The sequence below is a fragment of the Sinocyclocheilus anshuiensis genome, unplaced genomic scaffold (genome assembly GCF_001515605.1).
Source record: "Sinocyclocheilus anshuiensis isolate Anshui unplaced genomic scaffold, SAMN03320099.WGS_v1.1 scaffold1985, whole genome shotgun sequence".
NCBI classification, from domain to species: Eukaryota; Metazoa; Chordata; class Actinopteri; order Cypriniformes; family Cyprinidae; genus Sinocyclocheilus; species Sinocyclocheilus anshuiensis.
The window spans coordinates 22,010-44,724 of record NW_015541030.1 but is presented as its reverse complement, the minus strand read 5'-3'; the positions used below and the strand labels follow the sequence as shown (position 1 = coordinate 44,724).

Below are 22,715 nucleotides of genomic sequence, written 5' to 3'. Positions count from 1 at the left end.
GCAGAATAAAATGACAACATGAACCATTTTCTTTGAGCACTGTACGATTATAGCATCTGAGAACAGACTGCTAGACAGGACAGAAGTGAGATATCAGTCTAGTGTGTAAATCCTCCCCCAACCCAACAGCATCTGACCACCCTTCACTGAAAGCGCTCTAGCTGTGACCACATAAGCCTACATGACACAGTAGTCACAAAACATTCTCTAGCTTTACTGTTCTTACAAGCAGAAAACTTTAACATAATTATCAGTGGATCACAATTTTTCTGTATCTTTCACTCTACAAATAGGGCACAATTGTACTTTGCTAACGTGCAGGAATTTTCCGTATTGATACTCCACAGGTTTTACCTGTATTTTGAATTATACATTGCACTGTGTTGTGTTTAAGGTTTAAAATAAACGTCAGTAAACTGAAGAGTTCATGAATGATGCATGAAGGGTAAGAATCCTGCCAGTGTCTTGTTTCCCCAAATTTAGTGAGGGATTCATCACTGCATTTCAACTAAAAAGGTGCTTTTGTAGCGCAATGAGTAAGTATTACACTCCAGAAATGTAAACCTGAAAGAAGTAGGCTATATATTATGTGCAGTATTAAACATACAGTGTGTGCTTAGTTTAAAAAAATTGCAGTCTCAGAGTACATCAGTTGGTGTCGGTGAAATTGCGGGGTTGTGGTGGGTTGTGGAACTGCACTCTCGCTGAATCTCGAGAGAGTTTGAGTGCGAGAGTAAGTGTGAACCACGCGCGTGCCGCCCGCTACTACAATAATAGGCTCATGTTTTCCAGGTAAGTTGGTGGCAGATATGTGAGACTAGAGTATTAATGTTTGTGTGTATATTTCCCGAGGTGTTTTAAAAGTGCGTGAAGCAAGTTTCTGCAGTATTAACCGTGTTATGCGTTGATTTATGAGTTTGCTCATGTGTTAAGAGTTCATGTGATAATACGAATGTTGTATATAACTTAACGGAGATATCGCTCTAATCATTTCATGCTGAGTTATAGGATTATATTTGTATTTTAAAACGTAATGTTTAACATATTGAATCTCGAGAGTTTGAGAGCGAGAGTGATGCGTTGCCGCCGCTACTAAAACTCATATTTTTTTCTGAACAAATCCAAATGTGCAACCCCTTTTTGTGAATTCCTGGTTGCACACTGGGAAGGGTATGGACTGGAATCAGACTGTGAGAATAGTCAACTCTAATTGTTTCTGTACAATTCTGTGAATATCTAAGATTACAACAGGTTTCACTTTGACTTGATTCAGCGGATCACGCTTCTGCTAAAGAAAAACAGTGTGGCGCTTACTGCACTCTCAGAAAAAAAAAGGTTCAAAAGCTGTCACTGAGGCGGTACCTATTCAAAAGGCACACCTGTGTACTTCAAGAGTCCACATTGGTACCTTAAAGATACATATAATCGCATTAAGTGTACATTTAAGTACCTTTTAAAGGTAAAAAGTGAACCTTTTGAAAATGTAACGTCCCAAGTGACAGCTTTTGTACCTTTTTTTCTGAGAGTGTGGGTTACATTCAAAGTCTTTGGTTAACGTTTTTGTTTTGTTTTAAATGGAATCCCGCCCAGCTGGGATCACGATTCAAATCACGCGAATTTGCTTTCTTTCTCTTTCTTTTCAACTAGAATCGAAACCATTGTATAATTTGACCTACAAGGTTTACTGTCCTTTTATCTGGATCAATAGGTCATGTTTTTTTTAAATTATTATCCGAAATTGATTTATATTTACACACTGAATATCAGATCTCGCGAGGGTTTCGGTTTATTGAGGCTGGAAGAGAAAGCCTTAAATTACAACGGAGCAACACTATTGGAATTAATTCTAACAAACACAGCTGTTGACATGATGGGATGCTGTTTTTTGCTCACTCTGTTTGTTGTGCTCATTCATGGTAAGACGTTTAAATTTGTAACATCAACTCTTTCGGTTTTCAGCGATGGAAAATGACAATTTCACATCAACTCCTAAAATCTTATATTGGATTGTATTTGTCGATGTATTTGTGTTTGTACCCCAAGAGTTCTTACGTTTTTATACCACATTTCTCCAGGAAAAAAAGGTTCAGTGGCTTGCTGTTAATTTAAAGGGGTCATATGACGCTGCTAAAAAGAACATTATTTTGTGTATTTGGTGTAATGCAATGTGTTTATGCGGTTTAAGGTTAAAAAAACACATTATTTTCCACATACTGTACATTATTGTTTCTCCTCTATGCCCCGCCTTTCTGAAATTTTTACAAAGCTCATCGGTCTGAAAAGCAAGGTGTGCTCTGATTGGCCAGCTATCCAGTGCGTTGTGATTGGCCAAATACCTCAAGCGTGTGACGGAAATGTTATGCCACTTAACATGTGATGCAGAGTCCCAGCATGACAAGACAAAACCCATTACAAATGAGGCATTTGTTGCATCCAGTGGGGACATAATTACTGATTATAATGACTTATACTGTCTTTTTACGCGTTGCTTATAGCGCAGCGTAAACATAAAACCATGTCTGCATTTGTGATCGGAGAAACGACAAATTCTTTAAATATGTAAACATACTTACAGTCTGTGAGTCAGAAGCACCAGACTGGCCTTGCAAAGCTGGAATTGCCCCACTTTATAGAAACAGCCTTTGTGCACAGCCTTCCCAGGATCAAGAAACAGTCCTCCACAAAATGCGCTGCAAAGTTTGCACACATCTGAATATTTGGGTTGAACTGTTCTGGAACTGTCACGTCACTTTCATAAAGAATATCTCTTTGGATTTGAGACTTTAGTGTTTGCAACTTTACAGATCTTCTTTATGCACCAAGAGCTTGTAACACTTCAAAGCAAAGGAAAAATTGAAATCGCATCATATGACCCCTTTAATGACTCGTCAATATAAAAGCTGCATTTCTGATGCGTTGGAAGTTTAAACTGACTCTGGTCAACATTTTCAGCAGAAATATTTTATGAATAATTAACTTTATGACATTATTGAAAACTCAACAATGGTTGTATATTATATAGCCAGTTTTGTTTTTGTTTTTATATCCTATGCCTGTGTTGCCTGTCTATTTCCTTGATTCCCGTTTCCCCTCTTGTTAGTTTCTATGGTATCTGATTTGCCTACAACTGTTAAGCGCTGTGTTTCCTTAGTTCCTGGCCACCCGTGACACTGGCCATCCATTTAGAGTGTATCAGACACTGGGATGGACTCCCGCATCTCTGTGTCCTACATAGGACAAGGGTTCTTGACTGAATGTTTAAGAACCCTTAATGCCAAAAAGGTTCTATATAAGGAGAAATATCTTAAATGATTGCTTATTACTCTCATGTTTAACATGTTTTTTTTTCTAATGATGAAGCATGCTTACAAACTGTTTTAGTCATAACACTTCATTCAAATTAAAAATTATATATTAAGTAAACATTATTGAGTAACTATATATTTGTGTTTCCAGGTGTTTTTGGTGATGATGTGGTGACAGAGATGGAGGGAGATACAGTCACTCTACACACTGATATCACCAAAAAAGAACATGACAAGATGCTGTGGTATTTTGAAGACACTCGCATAGCTCTGATCAATGGACATCCCAATACGAGCTGTTTATATGATGGTGAAGACGGGAGATTCAGAGACAGACTGGAGGTGGACTATAAGACTGGATCTCTGATCATCACAGACATCACAACTGAACACGCTGGACGTTATGAAGCAGAGATCATCAGAAGTGAGAGTTCAGGAAAAAGGCAAAGTCTGAACAGAAATCGAAGGTGTGACAGCAGAAAAATCACCAGAAGAATCAGCATCAGTCATGATGACACTATAAAAACTTTCAATATGATCGTCATTGGTGAGTTACGCAATGTAATTTACCCTTAAGTTATTTATTTATTAATTTTTGAAGAAATTAAATATTAGAACACAAATCAGTGATTTTTCTATTATAATACAAAAATAGATCATATAAAACCAAATTCTTATTCATTGGCATGCGGTAAATTAAATGGTTCATCAGCATAAAACGGCACTTCTGATTAAATATGTGTTATTACTGAAATCCTGTGATCCTACATAACACAAGTGGATTAGAAAAAGGATGGATAGATGGATGTTATTGAAATTATAATTTAATAACTGGTCTTTTAAGAACCTTTTCATGATGACCAAGCATACTATAATTTATCACTGATGGTTCATGTTTCTTTGAAGTCACTATGTAATCAAAAAAATCAAGTCCCACCCTATATTTCTTTTTTTTTTTTCCCCTCCTTCTTCAGTTAATTCATTTCAATCACACAAAGGGAAGAAAAGACTATCACAACTTGAATTGTAAAGCATATTATTAATCTGGCATTGGAGAATGTTTTTAAAAGGATTCCTGTAGTTATACAAATGAACAGAAACTGCCAAAAGGACTTATTCAACAGTTCAACATCAATGTGTCCTTTGGTATTTCTTTATTTTTATTCCAGCTGCTCTGTCTGATCAAGTCAAAACTGACGAAGAGCTCCGTATGGAGAAGAGGGAGTTTGACTTGAGTATATTTTCACCCTTCCTTTTTTATCTCTTAATAGATTGCATATAATGTAGTACAATATATTTATAAATGCATTGTTCTTAAGGGGAGCTTGACTTTACAGTTCACTTTAAATGATTTTGCTGTTGTTCTTTCAAAAACGTACATTTCATTAGAACACAAAATACTACATTTCTGGAGGCCAACCTCATAGACTATTCCTAAACCTTTCATAAACTATTCCATTATGGAATAATCCCGATTTTTTTAACAGAGGCATAAGATGTTTGGACATGCAAAAGTGTCCATAGAGAGAATATATGTAGTTAATATGGTATATAAACACACTGTCATATTCTCTCGCACTAATGACTGTCTCTCTTCTCTCATTACAGATTCAGGTCTGTCTTCAGCTGCTGTAGCAGGAATATGTGCTGCTGTTCTGCTGCTGGTGACTGTTGTAGCTGCTGCTGGTGGGATTTACTATCGCCGCAGGAGCTCCAGAAATGGTGAGTATTACATGCAGATCCTATAGTGAGAGCGAAACATCATGTGCTTTATGCAAAGTTATTATTTGGCTCTCTGGAATACTTGATTCTGATTGGTCAGTTGCAACATTCCAAATTTTATTTTATTTTTTTCACAGCAGACAGGGAGAAAAACAAGTATGAAGGATTGGCCATAGATGAGAAAAGATACTGCACTGAAAACTGACATCACACTAAGATCTGTGTTTGATTTTACCTGCATGGACAAAATCATCCTAATGGCAAATAAACCTTTTTAACAGAATCTAATTCACTGATAGATGACACAATGTGCTGATTGTGTCTGATTTGAACTGTAAACAGCACTGTTCGTTTCTCTAACTTTACCTTCTTTGATTTATTGTTTTCTTACAGAAGGAGAAAGACTATCCCAAAACTTTGGAATCTTTTTAAGATAGTGTTTTCATCTTAACTTTGTCTTCTTGATTTGGTTTATTTACTCTCCCTATTTTATTTACTAACACTGTTCTTTTATTGTTGTGTTTTCTTATTCTAATGGATGTATTTTGTACTATATTTGTTAGCGCTTTGGGTGTAAGAAAAGTGCAGGCCTATACAAGAAATATATTTTTACTTAAATAATAAATTAAGAAAACGAAAGGCATCCTATTTTTCTTTACGCTTATTTTACAAAAGCACAAAAATTTGTTTTTATTGTGAATGTACACAAATAAAAGCAATCCATTTACAATTCCGATTATCTTTATTACTAAAAAGGAGTAGTTGCTTCCACTGTTAGAAGGAAAAAATTCAAGTGATTGCGTTAAGCATTGTCACTGTTAAGCATTGCTACCTTGACAATGCAGCCTGTTCATTATCATAATACAATACAGTCAGTCAAACATATGGAAAAAACACTGCTCAGTTTAAATATGTCAAATCTGTGCTGTTGAGCGTTATCACCGTACCGCCGTGATGTTATGTAAAACATGTTTTATTGGAACGCGAGTGAAGTACATAATAAATAATCAGTTGGCATTCAAATACATCGCGAATATGGAAACATTTGATTTTGTCGAATGAGAGACCCACCATTGGTTTCAGTTTCGTTTTAGCCTAAATTAATTCATTTTGGCTTGTCGTTTATATAGCTATATCTTCTAATATTTAATTCTTGTTCTTTTCTAAATGCTTTTAATTAAAAGGATTTGTTGTGGAGTGAGGGGAACTAAAATAGCCTAGCTATGTTTACAGTGTTTATTATAATGTTTGTAAACGTTTCGCATCGGCATTTCTGAATGAAATAAAATGCGACTTATACGCAACTTGTTTTTTTTTACGTGTAGCGTATTTTAACCATGCAGCAAACCTTTTAAAATATTTTGATAAATTACTAAATAAATTACTTTTTAAACCGTTTTATTGATTTTATTAATCGGTCAAAATTCTTATGGTCAATTAACGGTTAACCGGTTAAAATGAGCACCCCTAATCTTCACTGTAAAACATAATACATTCATCTTTTATTTCCCTTGTTTTATTAGCATTAAAGCCAATTTACAAGCACATAATTATTCTAGGTTTTGTTTTTAAGGTTTAACTTGATGAAACGCTAATTGTAAAACTGGACACACTAATTGTAATGCACTTAGCTGTTTACCCCTTAGCTTCAAGGGAGTATCCATATATCACAGTTGTGTTTCTGTTTTTTTTTTTGTTTGTTTTTTTGGATTTATTATTAATTTATAATCATGTAATAATTTATTAATGTTTATTATATTATTATTTTCCATGCTCTTGCGATGCTTTCAGTTGTTGTTCACTTTTATCATTGTGTTGATTCAAGGGTATTTTTCTTCAGGACTAAGAGATATTGTCTTCATTTAAATATTTTTGTAATATTTTCCATTGCTTTGGTTTTGGTATAACTTTTGAATTTGTGCTGGTCAGATGTAGTACAGGTGAAGTGTGCAGCTAAAATTTATTATACCAACTGTTAACTATGTGACACTAGCTGTAAACTGATCTAGAGTACATTTAAATTTAGTAATTTAGGAAAATGTATCATGTTTTTATTCAAATCAGCAGATGAGCATCACAAGAACTTTAACACAGGAGTAGTGTTGTCAAAAGACCCGGTATTTCGGTACCAAGTCGGTAATAAAAAAATGAAAACGTTACGGTACCAGGTTTTTTTAAGTACCGGTGGTACCGAGTACCCGGTCAACCCGGTTCTTGATGCGCTATCAGAAAGCTATCCTCTTCCAGGGTTGCCAAGAACCGTGGATTTTCACTGGTATTGGTACCGAATACTGAAATTTTGGTACCGTGACAACACTACACAGGAGTTATTATAATAAGATGAAGGACGGGTCCTTGTTCCACCACAGCTCAACAGAGCAGGTTAAGGTTCTGGAAAGTGACTTTGAACCTTGTTGTTTCTTAATTAAACATTTTTAATTATTATTATTTTATTTTTTTTTTAAATACAAGTCAAAAATTAGCCGGATTCTTGACTGATGTGATAATAAGTAATAATAAACATAATGAAAACTGAGGAAATTGTCTTTGATCCAAAATAAATAGGCGACTATCGTCAAATGATTATACATGATGCACATTATGCAAAAAAATGCTAACTTTTCCTGTCACTGTTCAGAACTGTTACTTTCATTGTACCTCAGAGGTTGAAATGTCGTCCCCTTGGAATTATAAGGTTCTATTTGCATTCCGAGTAGTTTTGAGATTTTGAGCTTCAAAGTTTTTGCATTCCATTCCACTGTGCAGATAGAACCTTTTTGTTTTTGAAATAAAAAGTCCCAAAATGTACACATTAAAAAATCTATCACGTCATGTAAATAAGTTGTCACAGAATAAGTTAATAACTACATTTTGACAAAAATGTCAGATAGAACCTTGAGGTTGAAATGTCGTCCCCTTGGAATTATAAGGTTCTATTTGCATTCCGAGTAGTTTTGAGATTTTGAGCTTCAAAGTTTTTGCATTCCATTCCACTGTGCAGATAGAACCTTTTTGTTTTTTAAATAAAAAGTCCCAAAATGTACACATTAAAAAATCTATCACATCATGTAAATAAGTTGTCACAGAATAAGTTAATAACTAAATTTTGACAAAAATGTCAGATAGAACCTTATAATTCCCAGGGGACTATGTTTTTTCAAGCTTTGTCCAAAAACTGTATAATGTTACTCAACATTTGAAATAATTAGTGAAGGTCAATGGATGCCATTGTGTGAATAATATGTAATGTAATCCATAAGTAGCTGTAATCTGGTATAAACAGACCTGTAAGCAGTGCAACGTGTAGTTACTTATTACAAATTAAATGAAAATTGTAGTTTGTAATGTAAGCTAGATTAGTCTTTTTAGGTAATGTATTCTAAATACTTTTAGATTACGTTTGAACTAACTTGTCTAAAATCTCAGGGGATTTCAAGTAAATATTTTAGGTCAAAGGGGTTTGTCTGACAAAAACAATTTTGGGAATGTCTGCATTACATGAACAAACAATAAACAACAACAAAAACAGCAATGACATTACACATTCAGAGTTTTGCAGGTTTGTCCTGACTTTTGTCCAGATCAATAATTAGTGAAGGCCAATGGATGCCATTGTGTGAATGATATATAATGTAATCCATAACAAGTAACTGTAATCTGATTATGATGATTTTAACATGTATAATTACAAGTATAATTTTTGGAATCTGATTATGTAATCGATATTACATGAACAATTACAGGAAAAATCCATCAGGGAAACATGACAAGTTTTGCATCACAGGTTCATTACGTGTTATTTTACCTACAATTGATTTTTTTTAATTCCCTCCAAATCAAAGTTCGTAATGTTGTAATTCATCTGTATGCATATGCTTTAGAAGACATTTTTTTGTGAAATCTTTATGGAGAAAATGAATGGGACACATACTTCCAGAACAAAAATTACTCTCTCACTGTTTTTGCTGTATTATCATTTTTATTCATGCATGAGAAAAATGATACATTTATGTCTATAATAACAAGTCCTCTTCAGATTTCCTGTGGCATGTTGTCACTGCTGTTTTTATTATTTAATTGTATTTTAGTGTATATTTCATTAACTATTACATAAAAATAATTCAAATTCATGTAGCTATAAGTAATTCAGTTCACTATATGTAAGTAATTTCTTAAGTAATTGCCTTAAACCATTCAAAAACTAATATTTATACTGTGTTTATATTTAAAACTCAGCTGAATTACTTAATAAATAATTAAACCAATTAAACTCAAATCTCTTGGAGTCAACTTTTAGCAATAGCACACATGCCTGAACTAATGTAACTCACTGATAGACATCACTGCATTGGAAACTACACAGTTACTGCCTTTTAACTAAAGCATCATCAATGTTTTCTGCTCCATCTTTGCCTTAAACACAGGCTCTAGTCTTCAGCACAATCATCAGTGTTAAATGAACACTGCTCAGTGTGCACACTACTGAGTGTTAAAGTTACACTGAAGCATTTTTTTTAGTAAATTAGATAATTAAGTGATTAAGTGCTTATTCTGCATTAGTCTACACGTGCTTTTAACTAACAGAATCACTGAAAGAAAGAAACGAACAAAAAAAGGGAAGAGGTGAGTAAAAACACAACTAACTGACTTCCAGCCGATTTACATGAAATCAACTGAAATAAAAGAAGTGAAAGTGAAAGTAATGTGACGTGTGGCCAAGTATAGTGTCCCATACTCGGAATTCGTACACACACACACACACACACACACACACACGGAGCAGTGAGCAGCCAATGCTGTGGCACCCAGGAGGCAGTTGGGGGTTCAGTGCCTTGCTCAAGGGTCTCACCTCAGTCGTAGTATTGAAGGTGGAAGAGAGTGCTGGTTATTCACTACCCCCGCCTACAATCCCTGCCGGACCTGAGACTCGAACCTGCGACCTTCAGGTTACAAGTCTGACTCTCTAACCAGGCCATGACTGAAGACGTTAAAGTTTAAACTGATTAAACAAATGATGTGTTCATTTTACATTACTGAGTTTGTCTCTATATTCGCTCACTTGTTTTTATTCACTCGTCGAGGACTATAGTAAACTAATGTAGGGAACAGTGAATGAGGGTAAAGGGTTTTACAGTTTTTTAATGTGAAAATGTTCTTTTAAAAAAGTAATTTTGGTTATTCATAGTTACATTATTCATTTATAGTTACATATATTTATTAATTTTATTAATATTTTCAGTATTTCCACACTACAGTAAAATCTGTAAAATTAGTGGTAAAACTACTGTAAAATTATTATCATTATTATCAAATGTATGTAAATTTTATATTATCAATTTTATGGTGTTTTATTGGCATGACAATTTCTACATTTGTGTTTCTAATAATCACATTATTTACATAAAGCATAACAATTACGTAAAGCACATCATACACACATTTCTATCATATCAGTTTTATATTGATATAGATTTCAAAATCTTCCTAAAATATTGTTTTTTCCCAAAAAAATTTACAGGTATATGGAATATTACCATTTACACTGTCTGTGTTTGTTAAATATACTGTTTCTTGCTGTTTTTTATTCAACCGTCATTCAGTCTGATTCTGAATTAATTATTCTTATTATGACACCCCTTTAATTAAAATATATGCATATGATTCATAGATCTTTCATCTTTTCAGTATGTAATATTCAGTTTTCAAAAAAAAATTGGTGACAAATCATTTCACTTTTGTATTTTAGAGGTTGCTGCATATAATAATGAAACAAAATGAAAATTCAACGTAACAAATCAAGAAAAAAATTAAAACAGTGTAGTTGAAAAAGAAATGTAAAATGGGCGACATTTAAAAATGAAATGAAATTTTAAAAATATTCATTGTTTTGGCCACCAGATGGAGAGCAAAACTTCATTTTGCCATCATTAAACAATTAGACCACTCATATATTCATCTTTAAGATTAAAACTCCAATATATATGAGAATATTTGATATCTGTTCTGTTTTCTTCTTTTAACCTCTTGTAGATCTGATGTCATTGATCAGAAGAACAACAGCAGCAGCAGCAGCCACGCCCATCAGAGCAGCGACGACCAATCGGATCACAGCTTCAACTGTATCACAACAGTGGATGTGAACCTCTGAAAAAACAACAAATAATGAAACAAATGATACATTTTCTCATTTCAGTCTCTGACATGAGCTCGAAAATATCTCCTTTTCTGCTCAACAGAAGAAAAAAAAAATCCAAACCGTTTAGAAAGACGTGTAAATGATGACAGAAGCTCATTCATCATTTCTGGCATCTTAAGTTAAGCTCTCTTGATACATTAACAAATTAATTCAGTAAATGCATATGCGCTGCCGTACCTGAACATGTGAGACATAGTTTGCTGATGTCCAGATGTTGAGTCTGGTTGCTGATGGGATTGTTGAGCACACAGCTGTAGCTGTTTTTATCCTGATATTCCACCTCCAGAGGTAGAGAGAGACTGATGCTGAGATCAGACACACTGATGCTGGACAATAAACTGTTTCCTTTGTACCAGGAGAGAGTCACATGACCCACATTCACCACTGAACACAGCAATGAACAATTCTGCTGTGATGATGATGATGAGGATGATGGAGAACAGTCTCTGCTGATGACAGGAACAGGCAGACGAGCTGAAAACAAGAGACAATAAACAAATCTGGATAAAACTAATCAACAATGTTGAGTGTGTTCACAGTGAGTGTGTGTGTCATCTTAAACTATAAAATATCAGCATGTAAAAAATAAAATAGTTTGAAAGACAAATGATCTCTACTCACCATAGACAGAAACACTGAATGTTTTTGATGACAGTTTCGCTCTATGTATTTCTAGTTGATAAACTCCAGCATGTTGAGTTGTGGTGTTTGTGATGGTCAGAGATAAAGTCAGTTTGTCCAGCTTCAGTCTGTCTCTGAATCTCTCATCTGGACCAACAAATGTGTTGAAGATTCCAAAATTTCTTCTGATTTGAGCTATCAGAGATTTTACAGGTCCAAATTTCCACAGTATATAATCATCTTCACGTATTTGAGTAACATCAGTGTGTAGAGTGACAGAATCTCCCTCCATCACTGACACTGACTCACCAAACACACCTGGAGAACAAACAGATTGTACACAGATTAAGGTTTCTGTTGTTTATAACTCCTGAAATCAGCTGTAGTTTGTAATCTTTAGATGTGAATTGAACAACAGCAGCAGACACAAAAGAACACTGAAACGTTTCTGCTGCTGCAGGAAGAGGCAGACGAGCTGGAAGCCATACATGGGAGAAATACGAATCTGATAGTAATAAAGTGTTTATTGCAGCATCAGTCTGTCAGTGTGGTCAATGCTGATACTGAGCGCCTTTAACTTCTGAGATGTCTACTGTAAAGTGTTTGTTTGGGCTGTCACCACTAGGAAGCAGTATGTGCACAGTGAGGGGTTTTCAAAACATACATTCACTCATGTACAGAAGAAAGGAGGCAGGGGTGGAGCTGGGTGGCAGATGGAGTGGCAACCGGCACCCAAAAGCATTGCTGCCCCATCTGCCACCAAAGATTTAACTTCTATTTTATACATGTAAGCACTGTTTCCTATACTGCTTTTTAGCAGCCAAAGATTGAGAAATAATGGTCAGAAAACACGTTTTAGACAGCCTAAATTCACACAAAATGAAAACTCAAATCAAAACTACTTTTCCAATTGTTTTTCCATGTAAACATGCGCTAGACATACATGTTGCCCGCTGTGCTCACATCTCGCGTGTTTTGCAGATTTTTATTTATTTACTTAGTTTTTTAATGAATGCTCAAAAAATACGGGCAGTAACAACGAGAAACAAAATAAAACCGAAGAAAGAAAATAAAAAGGAAGGGGTATTAAATGCATTACAAACTAGCAATAGTTTTGACATTTACAAGTCACTAAATATACAGGAAAAGAACTGCAAACTGATTATGCGCTTAAAGTTTTGTTTTTTTTTCTGAGATATTTAAACTAATATGAGGACTATTGCTTAAATTGTATTAAAACAAACAAACAACAAAAGAGGTCTAGAATTTGAATCTGTGAATGTGGAATTTTGCAAGCAACAGAATCAGATTTATTACTTAAATCAGTGATTAGAATATAAACACTTCAATGCTGTCAGAAGGCATTACTTAGGTCGTTTGGCACCCTATGTTTTGAGGACCAAATGTCTCCACAAGGAGAGTAAAACTTGGAATTTTGACATTTTGGGGCTATTTTTTCAGGCCCCACAAGGAAAACAGCGTATAAATCATAGTTGATTTAATAATGCTTTTTCTAATACAAATGTGTTTAAGAATTGGACAAAATGTGTAATCATTATATAAGGTTATCTACTGGACCTTCACCCCTCCAATGATATCCTTGACCACACCATCCCCCTTGATTTTTATTTATTTATTTTCTCCCACTGATGATAGTGAATATCGACTGAGTCTGTAATTCTGCCTAAAATTGTCGTTTGTTTTACAAAGCATAATGAAAATCATACAGGCTTCAAACAATATGAGGGAAAAATGATTTTTGGGTAAACGGTTCCTTTAAATAAAACTACAATAATTCAGTGGTCAATGAGCAGAAACACTGATTCAAGTATTTTAAAAGAACACAAAACATATGTAAAAGTGAAGTAAGGTGCTACTCAGTTCTCAGTTTAAATTTCATGGTGTTTTATTGGCACGACAAATATTTCTACATTTGTGTTTCTAAAGCAACGCAAATTAACATAAATTGAGAAACTGCGTAATTGGCAAAGAGATATAAAATGGATGCCAATTAAATGAAATATTGATGAATATTCCACAATTTGGCAACCAAAACGTTGACAATAGTTCCTGTATGTATACGTACAATAGTTCCTGGTGTATACGCCACAGCATATACACCATATAGTCGCTTTTGGTCAGGGGTCACCAAACTCGGGTCTTTTCAGTATGTAATATTCAGTTTTTGATAAAAATCGTGACACATATTTTAAAAAATGTTAATCAAAATAACTTGTCTTCACTCTAACAGCTACATATCTTCTCTGATGATGCATTTACTGTCACGAGGGCGGGGCAACTTGTCACTCACAGGAGATTGTCCAATAGCAAACCACAACCATCCAGTTACCTCCCCATGGACAGAATTAAGCCCCGCCCTGCATTTGTTCTTATTCAAGAAGCAGTTCACCTCAGATGAATGTCAGGAAGAGGAAAGAAAAGTCTCTGTCCATTGCATGCCAAACAGAACTCAAACAAAAAACAAATAGATTTCAAACAAAAGGAAACTGCAGCCTGACTTTACTTTGTAGTTGCCTAAAATGGATAACAATAACATTGTAATGCCTTAATTTTAAAAATAATTCACTTGATTGTGTCCTTGACATTGACAGATTGACAAATAATCTGCACGGATATATAGGGATGCATATGCAGCTGGATATCAATCTTATATTTCATATACACATAGTAAATGATATTAACATCTCACATTCACGCAGTAAGATCTTTTTTTTTTCCAGACATTACACTCTTAAAAATAAAGGTTCTTTATTGGCATCAATAGTTCCACGAAGAACCTTGAACATCCATAAAAACATTTCAAATGCAGAAAAGGTTCTTTAGATTTTTTAAATGTTCTTCAAAATGGTTCATTTAAGATCCGTTCACTGAAAGTTTTTTGGGGGAACCAAAAAGGGTTCTTCAATGGAATCACTGCAAAAGCACCCTTTTGGAGCATTAATTTTTAAGAGTGTAGCATTCATAGATTCTGTATACTTTATTTCACAGTAAAACTGTTTCTCATATAGAGGAAGTGAAATTGTGGAGGGCCGGTCAATCACATGCTATACTCACAAGAACACACACTCACACTATTCACGCCTCAAGAAGACATGCACACACTCACATACATTAACCACAAACATGGAGCAATAGCCACATTGTCATGCACATGCTTAAAATGAGGCTGTGGAGAAGCAGTGGTAAAGCAGAGTCTACAAAGGAAGACCGAGCAGTATTCTAACGTACTCCAAGCATACATATTATATGCTATGTATACTATTACACATAATGCAACCATATCCCCATTTTCCCGACCATTTAACTTTAATAACATTGGATATAATTTCACAGTTTCATTGTGTGTAGTGCAATGGCTTTGGTTCTTGCCATTCAAAGAGTCTTATTTTGATGCTCTTTTTGTTCTGTTGTTCCTGTGGTTTCGCTCGGTTTTCTTTAGTTTCTACAGTATATTGTTAGCTTTCCATGGCTTTTGATTTCCCCTTCACCTGTGTCTAGTTTAGTTTCTTTCTAATCTCTTGTATTTATAGCCCCGTGTTTTATTCATTAGTTACTTCTTTAACACAAACTCTTGGGTTGCATTTACCTTTGTCTTGGATTATTGCTATTTCTTAGATTACCATCTATATTTATTAATAAAATCCTGCAGCTATTAGATTCTCACCCCTACTGCACATTACATGTAGCCTGCAGCAAAATTCTAACTAGGACAGTTAGGTTGTAGTTAAACTAACACATTAATGAATTGTATAACTTTAATTGAGGTGACATTATAAAGTTCTTTGTGATGGTTTTGACTAGATCCTGATCTCAGTAAGGCCAATAAACACAAGAGCTGCTGCTGAGTCAAGTGCTTGTGGAAGAGGTTTGTATTCAGTTGCTTCGTGAAAGTTGTCTCAGCAGATCAGGTGAAGACTGGGAACTTCATTTCAGACACATTTTTTTTTATCACACTGAGTGGACTGGGTTTAACTGTTAAACATGCGCTGCATGATCTTTTCTCAAAACTAGCTTCTCTTTTTTTCATCATTCTTGCTCAGTGACTTAATCTGCTGAGGCAGTCATTTTTTGTGGATGTATGAAGTCAGTTTGCGTGCACACATCCATCCCGTAATACATGCTGGGTGCTATTGTTGAGTTTGGCAGCATGCACTGCGGCATGAGTCTTTTGTTTTGTTGATTGTCACCATTACTGAGTTTGGTAGGCTGAGTTTTGATGTCTACATGTGACAGTTCAAACTTTCCCATGCAAAATCATTTTCAAAGCAGTTGCAATGGCTGTACTTAAAGGGATACTCCACCCCAAAATGAAAATTTTGTCATTAATCACTTATCGCCATGTCGTTCCAAACCTGTAAAAGCTTTGTTCGTCTTCGAAACACAATTTAAGATATTTTGGATGAAAACCGGGAGGCTTGTGACTGTCCCATTGACTGCCAAGTAAACAACACTGTCAAGGTCCAGAAAAGTATGAAAGACATCGTCAAAATAGTCCATCTGCCATCAGTGGTTCAATCTGAATTTCATGAAGCGACGAGAATACTTTTTGTACGCAAAGAAAATAAAAATAACGATTTTATTCAACAATTTGTCTCTTCTGCGTCACTGTAGCGCGATTTTGGAGAATATCCACTGAACGCAAACTGCGTATGCTGTGTCAGCCGCACCACACGGATCAGTTTTCTAAGTTTATTTATGCTTTGATTTGAACGAAAACAGCGCATCCGTGTGTCGCGGCTGACACAGCATACGCAGTTTGCGTTCAGTGGATACTCTCCAAAATGGCGCTACGGTGACGCGGAGCAGACGAATTGTTGACGAATGATTGACGAATTTTTGTTTTCTTCGCGTACAAAAAGTGTTCTCGTAGCTTCATAAAATTCAGATTGAACCACTGATGGCAGATGGACTATTCTAATGATGTCTTTCATACTTTTCTGGGCCTTGACAGTGTTGTTTACTTGGCAGTCAATGGGACAGTCACAAGCCTCCCGGTTTTCATCCAAAATATCTTAAATTGTGTTCTGAAGACGAACAAAGTTTTTTTATGGGTTTGGAACAACATGGGGGTAAGTGATTAATGACAAAATTTTCATTTTGGGGTGGAGTAACGCTTTAAAGTAATTTAACATAAACCAAGGTCCTAGTGCCCTACTCTATAATGGTGCCTTCACATCTTAAACATAACTCTTACTAGAACTAAACCTCTAACTAAATTGACAACTTTTACACCCAAACTTGCTTTTAAAAAGTGATCATGGCAACACTGTTTAAAATGAAGGAAACAGCCTAGCGAGCATAAGTTCTATTAGATATTTATTTATTTATTTATTACAATCTCTAGTATTTGTACAGGCTGCATTATTTATTTATTGATGGTGGAACTGAATGCATTAGAGCTCCACAAAAATAACATGCAACTGTAAAAAAAAAAAATGTTTGTAACTTACCAACCAGATGGCAACAGCACAAACAGCAAAACACCAATGTGTGAAACATTTTCATCATCAGTTCAGTGGTCTGAAATTGTTTCAGTTAAATTTGAAACCTTGCAGTAAAGTTGTGTAGAGAACAAGCTGTTAACAATGTGAACTATCTGCTAACTTCCTCCAGACTGAAGACTGAAGTAGACCATGCCCCATGTGTTCAACAACACTTCCTCTCTAAAACTTGCCCAAAGACCTGTCAGTCAACCATCATGTGCAAAATAATTGGCAGCTAAGACAGCCATCAAGGTTTTCTTTTTTGGACAAAAAAACCCCCAAAACTATTATTCACTATTAAATATTCCTTTTAGCTTGTGATTTCTAGACAGTGTGTTATTGTCTCATTAAAATTATTCACTTTGTTTGTATGTCATGTTGGAAAAAAGTATCTGTTAAATTAATAAATATAAATGTAGATGTGGATTCACTGAACTCAAATGCTAACTCACTTGATTTTATGAACATATTAAAGCGTAATGGGTCTTAAATTATCTAACAATCTTTTGTCTTTGCCATGTTTAGAATAAGTATTATTAGGCCTTGCTTCATGGTTGTCATTAATCCGTTCCTTGCTAGGCATTCTTGAATTGACAAACATGAAATAACAAATGTCTAATATCTTTCCAAAAGAATCTATCAAATTCGGCTGTAAGCCGGTCGGTACCCGGGGATTTATTCAATGATAATCTCAAACTCACATCATCCAGTTCTTCAATTCTTAAATCTGACTCACAAAGTTCTTTAAATGAATCATCAATCTTGGGTATGAAGTCTTTAATATTATTTAGAACATTTGAGGAATCTAGTTAGGAATATGCATTCTTATAAAATGTGAAAACTGTCTTCTCAATAGTTTTCTTATCCTTACAATCTGCTCCATTTATCAGTAAACTTGATATTGCCTTATTTTCCTGTCTTCTCTTCTCTAAATTGCTGAAGTACAAGGTGTTCTTTTCTCCTTGCTCGATCCACTTTGCTTGCGATCTCACAATTGCACCTTAAGCTCTTTTGCAATACATATCGTCTAATTTGGACTGGAATATCAATAGTTTGTCTTTATCTTCACTGTTTAATTCTGCCGTATGACAGCATTTACTAATTTCTTGGAACAGGTTACATTCTTCTCTTCTTTTTTTCCAAGGCAATCTCCTTACTAAACTTTATGGAATTTTCTCTAATTCTATTTTTTACAAATTCCCATTTACTGCAAAAACTATTTATAGTCTCATTATTTTCAATTTCAATTATTATTTCTTTGATCTTTGCACAATATTCTTTATTTTTTAACAGACCAGAATTAAATTTCCAGTAGCCTTTATTTTTCCTTATTCTATCAACTGGATTTAATTTCATTTCTACAATACAATGATCTGTTAGCGGGGCTTTAGAAATCAAGATGTCTGAGGCAAATTCTCTAAACGAGTAATCCACAAACCAGTAGTCAATCCTGGATTTACAGGTGTTATTAGGTTTAAACCAGGAATATTGTTTTATTCCTGGATTTAAACTTCTCCAAATATCTATCAGGTGATTTTTATTCATAAATTCCCCTATTCATAGCTTTCAGTCACGTGACCGGCTCGAAGACCTGGAGGGCAAAACATCCATAGAACTGCAGCATAAGCCTCGCCCCCAATTCAGCACCCACCTCTTTAGGTACACAACTACCGAGGGGAAAAAAAATAGCATTTTTCTAATACTGCTGAAGTAGTAGTAACAGAATCAAGATGAGACAAGAATGTAATTCTAGCATTCAGGATAACAGTTGCCAATTCAGTTGCAATATACAATGAAGAAAATTGCTTACCTTAAAAAAATTTTTCCTGCTTTTGCGGAAAGAGAAGTCCTTGATAACGTCACTGAAGTCCAGGGATCGGAGAATGTCACTTTCCAGGGACATCAGAGTAAGATGGTTTAACCTCTCTTGTAACATGGATGAACGGAGATGGTTTTTGACTAAAGACAGTTTGGAAAAGTTGAAAACGCTCTCCACTGGCGTTAGTCACAGGCAAAGTCAAGAAAATACGAAGAGCTATGTCCACATTAGGGAACACAGACTGCAGGTTTTTCCTTTTCAGGAGCTGAAGCAAGGCAACGACACTTTAGCTTTTTTCATTTTTTGTAAAGGAGGAAGCCGATGCAAGGCCACTGGTCTCGGGCTGATCTGCAGAAGGCTGTCCAAGTTCATTATTATTAGCATCAACTGTGACTGAAACGTTATCTCCTTGCTTAGTCTCATTAGCTCCAGCAGCAATTGAATTCAGTGTTTCGTCTTTCTGGTGATCTGGTGAGGATAAGCATGCAAAACTTCGACACATTAACTGTTAGATAGCCAGCTATGAGCGCTGTTGGGGGTGGTAGTACCTCCCTGAAATGAGTTTTTGCAGGGTGGGATGTCTGCTTTTCCAGCTCGATGACTTTCCCCTTGCATTCCTTAACTTCTTCGGCATTGAACTGCATGGCTTTTGTTAGGCTAGCAATCATGCTGCTACTCTGTTTAGCTTGCTCTCGAAGTTGCGTCAGTTGCTCATTGAAGTTCTTTTCCAAACTCTGAATGGCTTCCAGTATGGTCAGGTTAGAGACCTCATTTTCCTTTAATGTAGTTTTGCTCTTTTTCCCAGCTGGAATCTTACTCGGAGTTGTCGGCGTGGAGTCTTTTCTTTTACTGATTGTGCTAACCTCCATATCGTAGTAATGGTCGGCAGATTGTTCGAAAATCTTAGTGCTCATCGCAGCTTGCTTCTTTTCACTGTCCCCCTCTTTAATTATCAGTCTGGCTGGTTTGATCATACTTTTTAATTGTTTGGAGCGTCTTTATATGCTGATAATCAAGATTTGAGACCATTTTTCTTCTGTCTCTGATGCGAGCGACTGTTCAACACATCATCTTGGCCGGAAATCTCCATTCGCCTCGTTTTAAAATCGCTTCAGTTTGTAAACACGTACAAATGATAAAACTTTTACTCCATTATCTATTACATTTTTCAATAGAGTGGTGGAACTATGTAGGCGGATCGGCTGTTAGCATCGCACTGGTTCCCTCGACAAAAAGCCAATGGGATTTTTCCATAGGCTTTTGGATTATAGTAAAATATAAGCTCTGTTTTCAATTATAGTTCATGAAACTTACACGTTTTGCCCATCAAGATAATCTTCACAAAATAATATAACTTTTATGAATTTTGAAGCCTAAATAAAAGCACCAGAATTGAAAAGCTAAACTTAGGCTATAAACAAACTACAGCACCACGGTCGCTCGCCTTCAATGTCACCACCACCTGCTCCCGACAACTTTTTCAAACTTATTTTTAACACGTTCAGTGAAAAGGATTTACTCTGTATATGAATTTTAATCCATGCTACTTTAACCTTTTCATGTAAACTGGAATAAATACAAAACTAGAGCCAAACTAACACTGAAATGAGACATTAGTATTAAATAGTATAGTGAATAAATGAAATAATCATAACTAAAGGACATATGGAAGAACGTATTTCTGTACATTTCGAAATAAGGTGCATTAAAAGTGAATCTTTGATTCAGATGAATATTTTAATTAAAAACGTGTCTCCATGTACTATTCAATAAAATTCTAGTGCATTTAATATATGCACTTGCTTGTGGCCACAAACATTTCATTTTAATGTGACTTTAAGCACTATGCATCATTAAAGTTTCACTTTTACCGTGTTTACATGGAATAATCATATGACTTTACCTTATGGTCCGAACCCAGAGTCTCTGCATCAGTAGGAAAGCGATAAAACGAGCATCTTCCATCAAAAGACTTGTGTTGCATTTCGGGGCAAAGCAAAAAAAAAAATATTGTCAAACAACAATATAAAATGTGGTAAACTATTAATTGGTTATTCTACAATTAATTGTACTATAAATTATACTACAATTGGAAAATACTGTAAACTGATAACCTGTTCGGCCTGAAGACCTTTAATGGCTCCGACAGCGCCTGTAGTCCCATTTAGCAACTTGTTAGCAATGTCTTTTTAAAGAAACATAACAGTTTAAAAAAAATCACGAGTGGGGTGTAACTGGTGTGTTTTATGTCCTAGAATAAAACATGAAAGTATCTTGATCTTGTATGAACCACAGACCTTATTTTGGGGTATTTAACCAAACTCCCATTAAAAAAACCCATTGGCTGCGTCCGAAACCGCCTACTCAATTTCATTAAGTACTTAACGAGCGCTAAAAGAGTAGGTACAGCCAAATCTCATTAAGTATGAATGCGATCCGGACATCATCCGCCATGTTGACGTTATCGTTCCAGTTTCTCCAAGAGTGTCTGCGTCCGAACCCGCCTACTCAATGAATTTTCATTAAGTACTTACTTAACGAGCGCTAAAAGAGTAGGTACTCTAAAGCCGAATCTCGTCAAGTATGAACGCGATCCAGGCTTCATCCGCCATGTTGACGTTATCATGTGATCTACGACGTTATAACAAGCGCAACAACTTAAAAGATAGGAGCGACAGGTTTAATTGCTCTCTCTGTAAATATTTTGATGTTTATGAAATTTCCTCATTTTGTGGTCTTGTTGAAGAAACAGCTGCCCTTTTATTGTGATTGTAGTATGACCAATAAATTTTGGGTTGATTTAAATTTTTATATTTGTAACCCTACTAATATGACCCACAGTTTGGTCCGTGTAACCCTTTGCAGTTCTTCAATATCTTTGGAGCAATTTACAAACGGATAATTGTCTCTCATTTTAATTTTCAATTTTACGAGTTTGGGTTGTTGCACCCGAATCTGATTTTTGAATAACATAAAAAATTACTAATTATTCTGATTTTCCACTTCTCTGTTTTGCGCTCCCGGTTGGACCGTACCAGTGGGGGAAGCGGGGGTGGGGATGTATTTACCCAGAGCGCTGTATGTATAGGCCCTATATGCCTATGCATTGGCACGTCTGACCATGCAATAATTAATCATCAGACCTCCATTAACTGTATGACTGCACGTTAACAACCACATATTTTCTGGAAGATGTGTGAGTGGAGTGTGCTTGATGATTACGAAAGTGTAATCTGCAGGTTAGTAGAGGAGCTGGGATACACATGCAAACAAGTTCAAGAGGTCCTACAGCAGCAATATGGACTCGGGAGAGGCTCCAGTATTTCCTCCATTTCTAAATTCTGCGCATCGAGGAACATTCATCATTTTGATTACGCACGGCTAGGAGATGGTGTGGATGCAGTCGGTTGACCTGCAGTTACTGTTTGCGGCCCTGTGTACGGTAGAAAGATGATGACTGGGATGTTGAGAGCTTCGGGATACAGGTTGGGTAGGGGCGGCGCCTGAGAATTTTGAACGCAGGTGCTGCGGGGGTGCTAGATCATGGA

At 35.6% G+C, this 22,715-nt stretch overlaps 2 protein-coding genes across 4 annotated transcripts in view; one reads left to right on the top strand and one right to left on the bottom strand.

Annotated features, from left to right (window-relative positions):
* The first annotated feature begins 699 nt into the window (after positions 1–699).
* On the top strand, positions 700–5,540 carry LOC107690507 (uncharacterized). Of its 3 annotated transcripts, none has more exons than XM_016488867.1 (5): positions 700–792; positions 3,457–3,852; positions 4,475–4,540; positions 4,914–5,027; positions 5,165–5,538. In XM_016488867.1, the coding sequence occupies exons 2-5, from the start codon at positions 3,486–3,488 to the stop codon at positions 5,230–5,232; spliced, it is 615 nt and encodes a 204-aa protein (XP_016344353.1). In that variant the 5' UTR covers positions 700–792; positions 3,457–3,485; the 3' UTR covers positions 5,233–5,538. The 3 variants fall into 3 exon arrangements, with proteins under 3 accessions (XP_016344353.1, XP_016344352.1, XP_016344351.1); XM_016488866.1 differs by lacking the exon at positions 700–792 and adding an exon at positions 1,856–1,916 and having other exon boundaries at positions 5,168–5,540; XM_016488865.1 differs by lacking the exon at positions 700–792 and adding an exon at positions 1,856–1,916 and having other exon boundaries at positions 5,165–5,540.
* A 5,503-nt stretch (positions 5,541–11,043) lies between these two features.
* The window catches only part of LOC107690520 (SLAM family member 9-like), a 22,700-nt gene continuing 11,028 nt past the window's right edge, over positions 11,044–22,715 (bottom strand). The window contains exons 3-5 of the mRNA XM_016488874.1: positions 11,845–11,991; positions 11,401–11,697; positions 11,044–11,171 (exon numbers count right to left, since the gene is read on the bottom strand). Coding sequence (XP_016344360.1) covers positions 11,044–11,171; positions 11,401–11,697; positions 11,845–11,991 — 572 coding nt within the window. The remainder of the gene's footprint in view (positions 11,172–11,400; positions 11,698–11,844; positions 11,992–22,715) is intronic.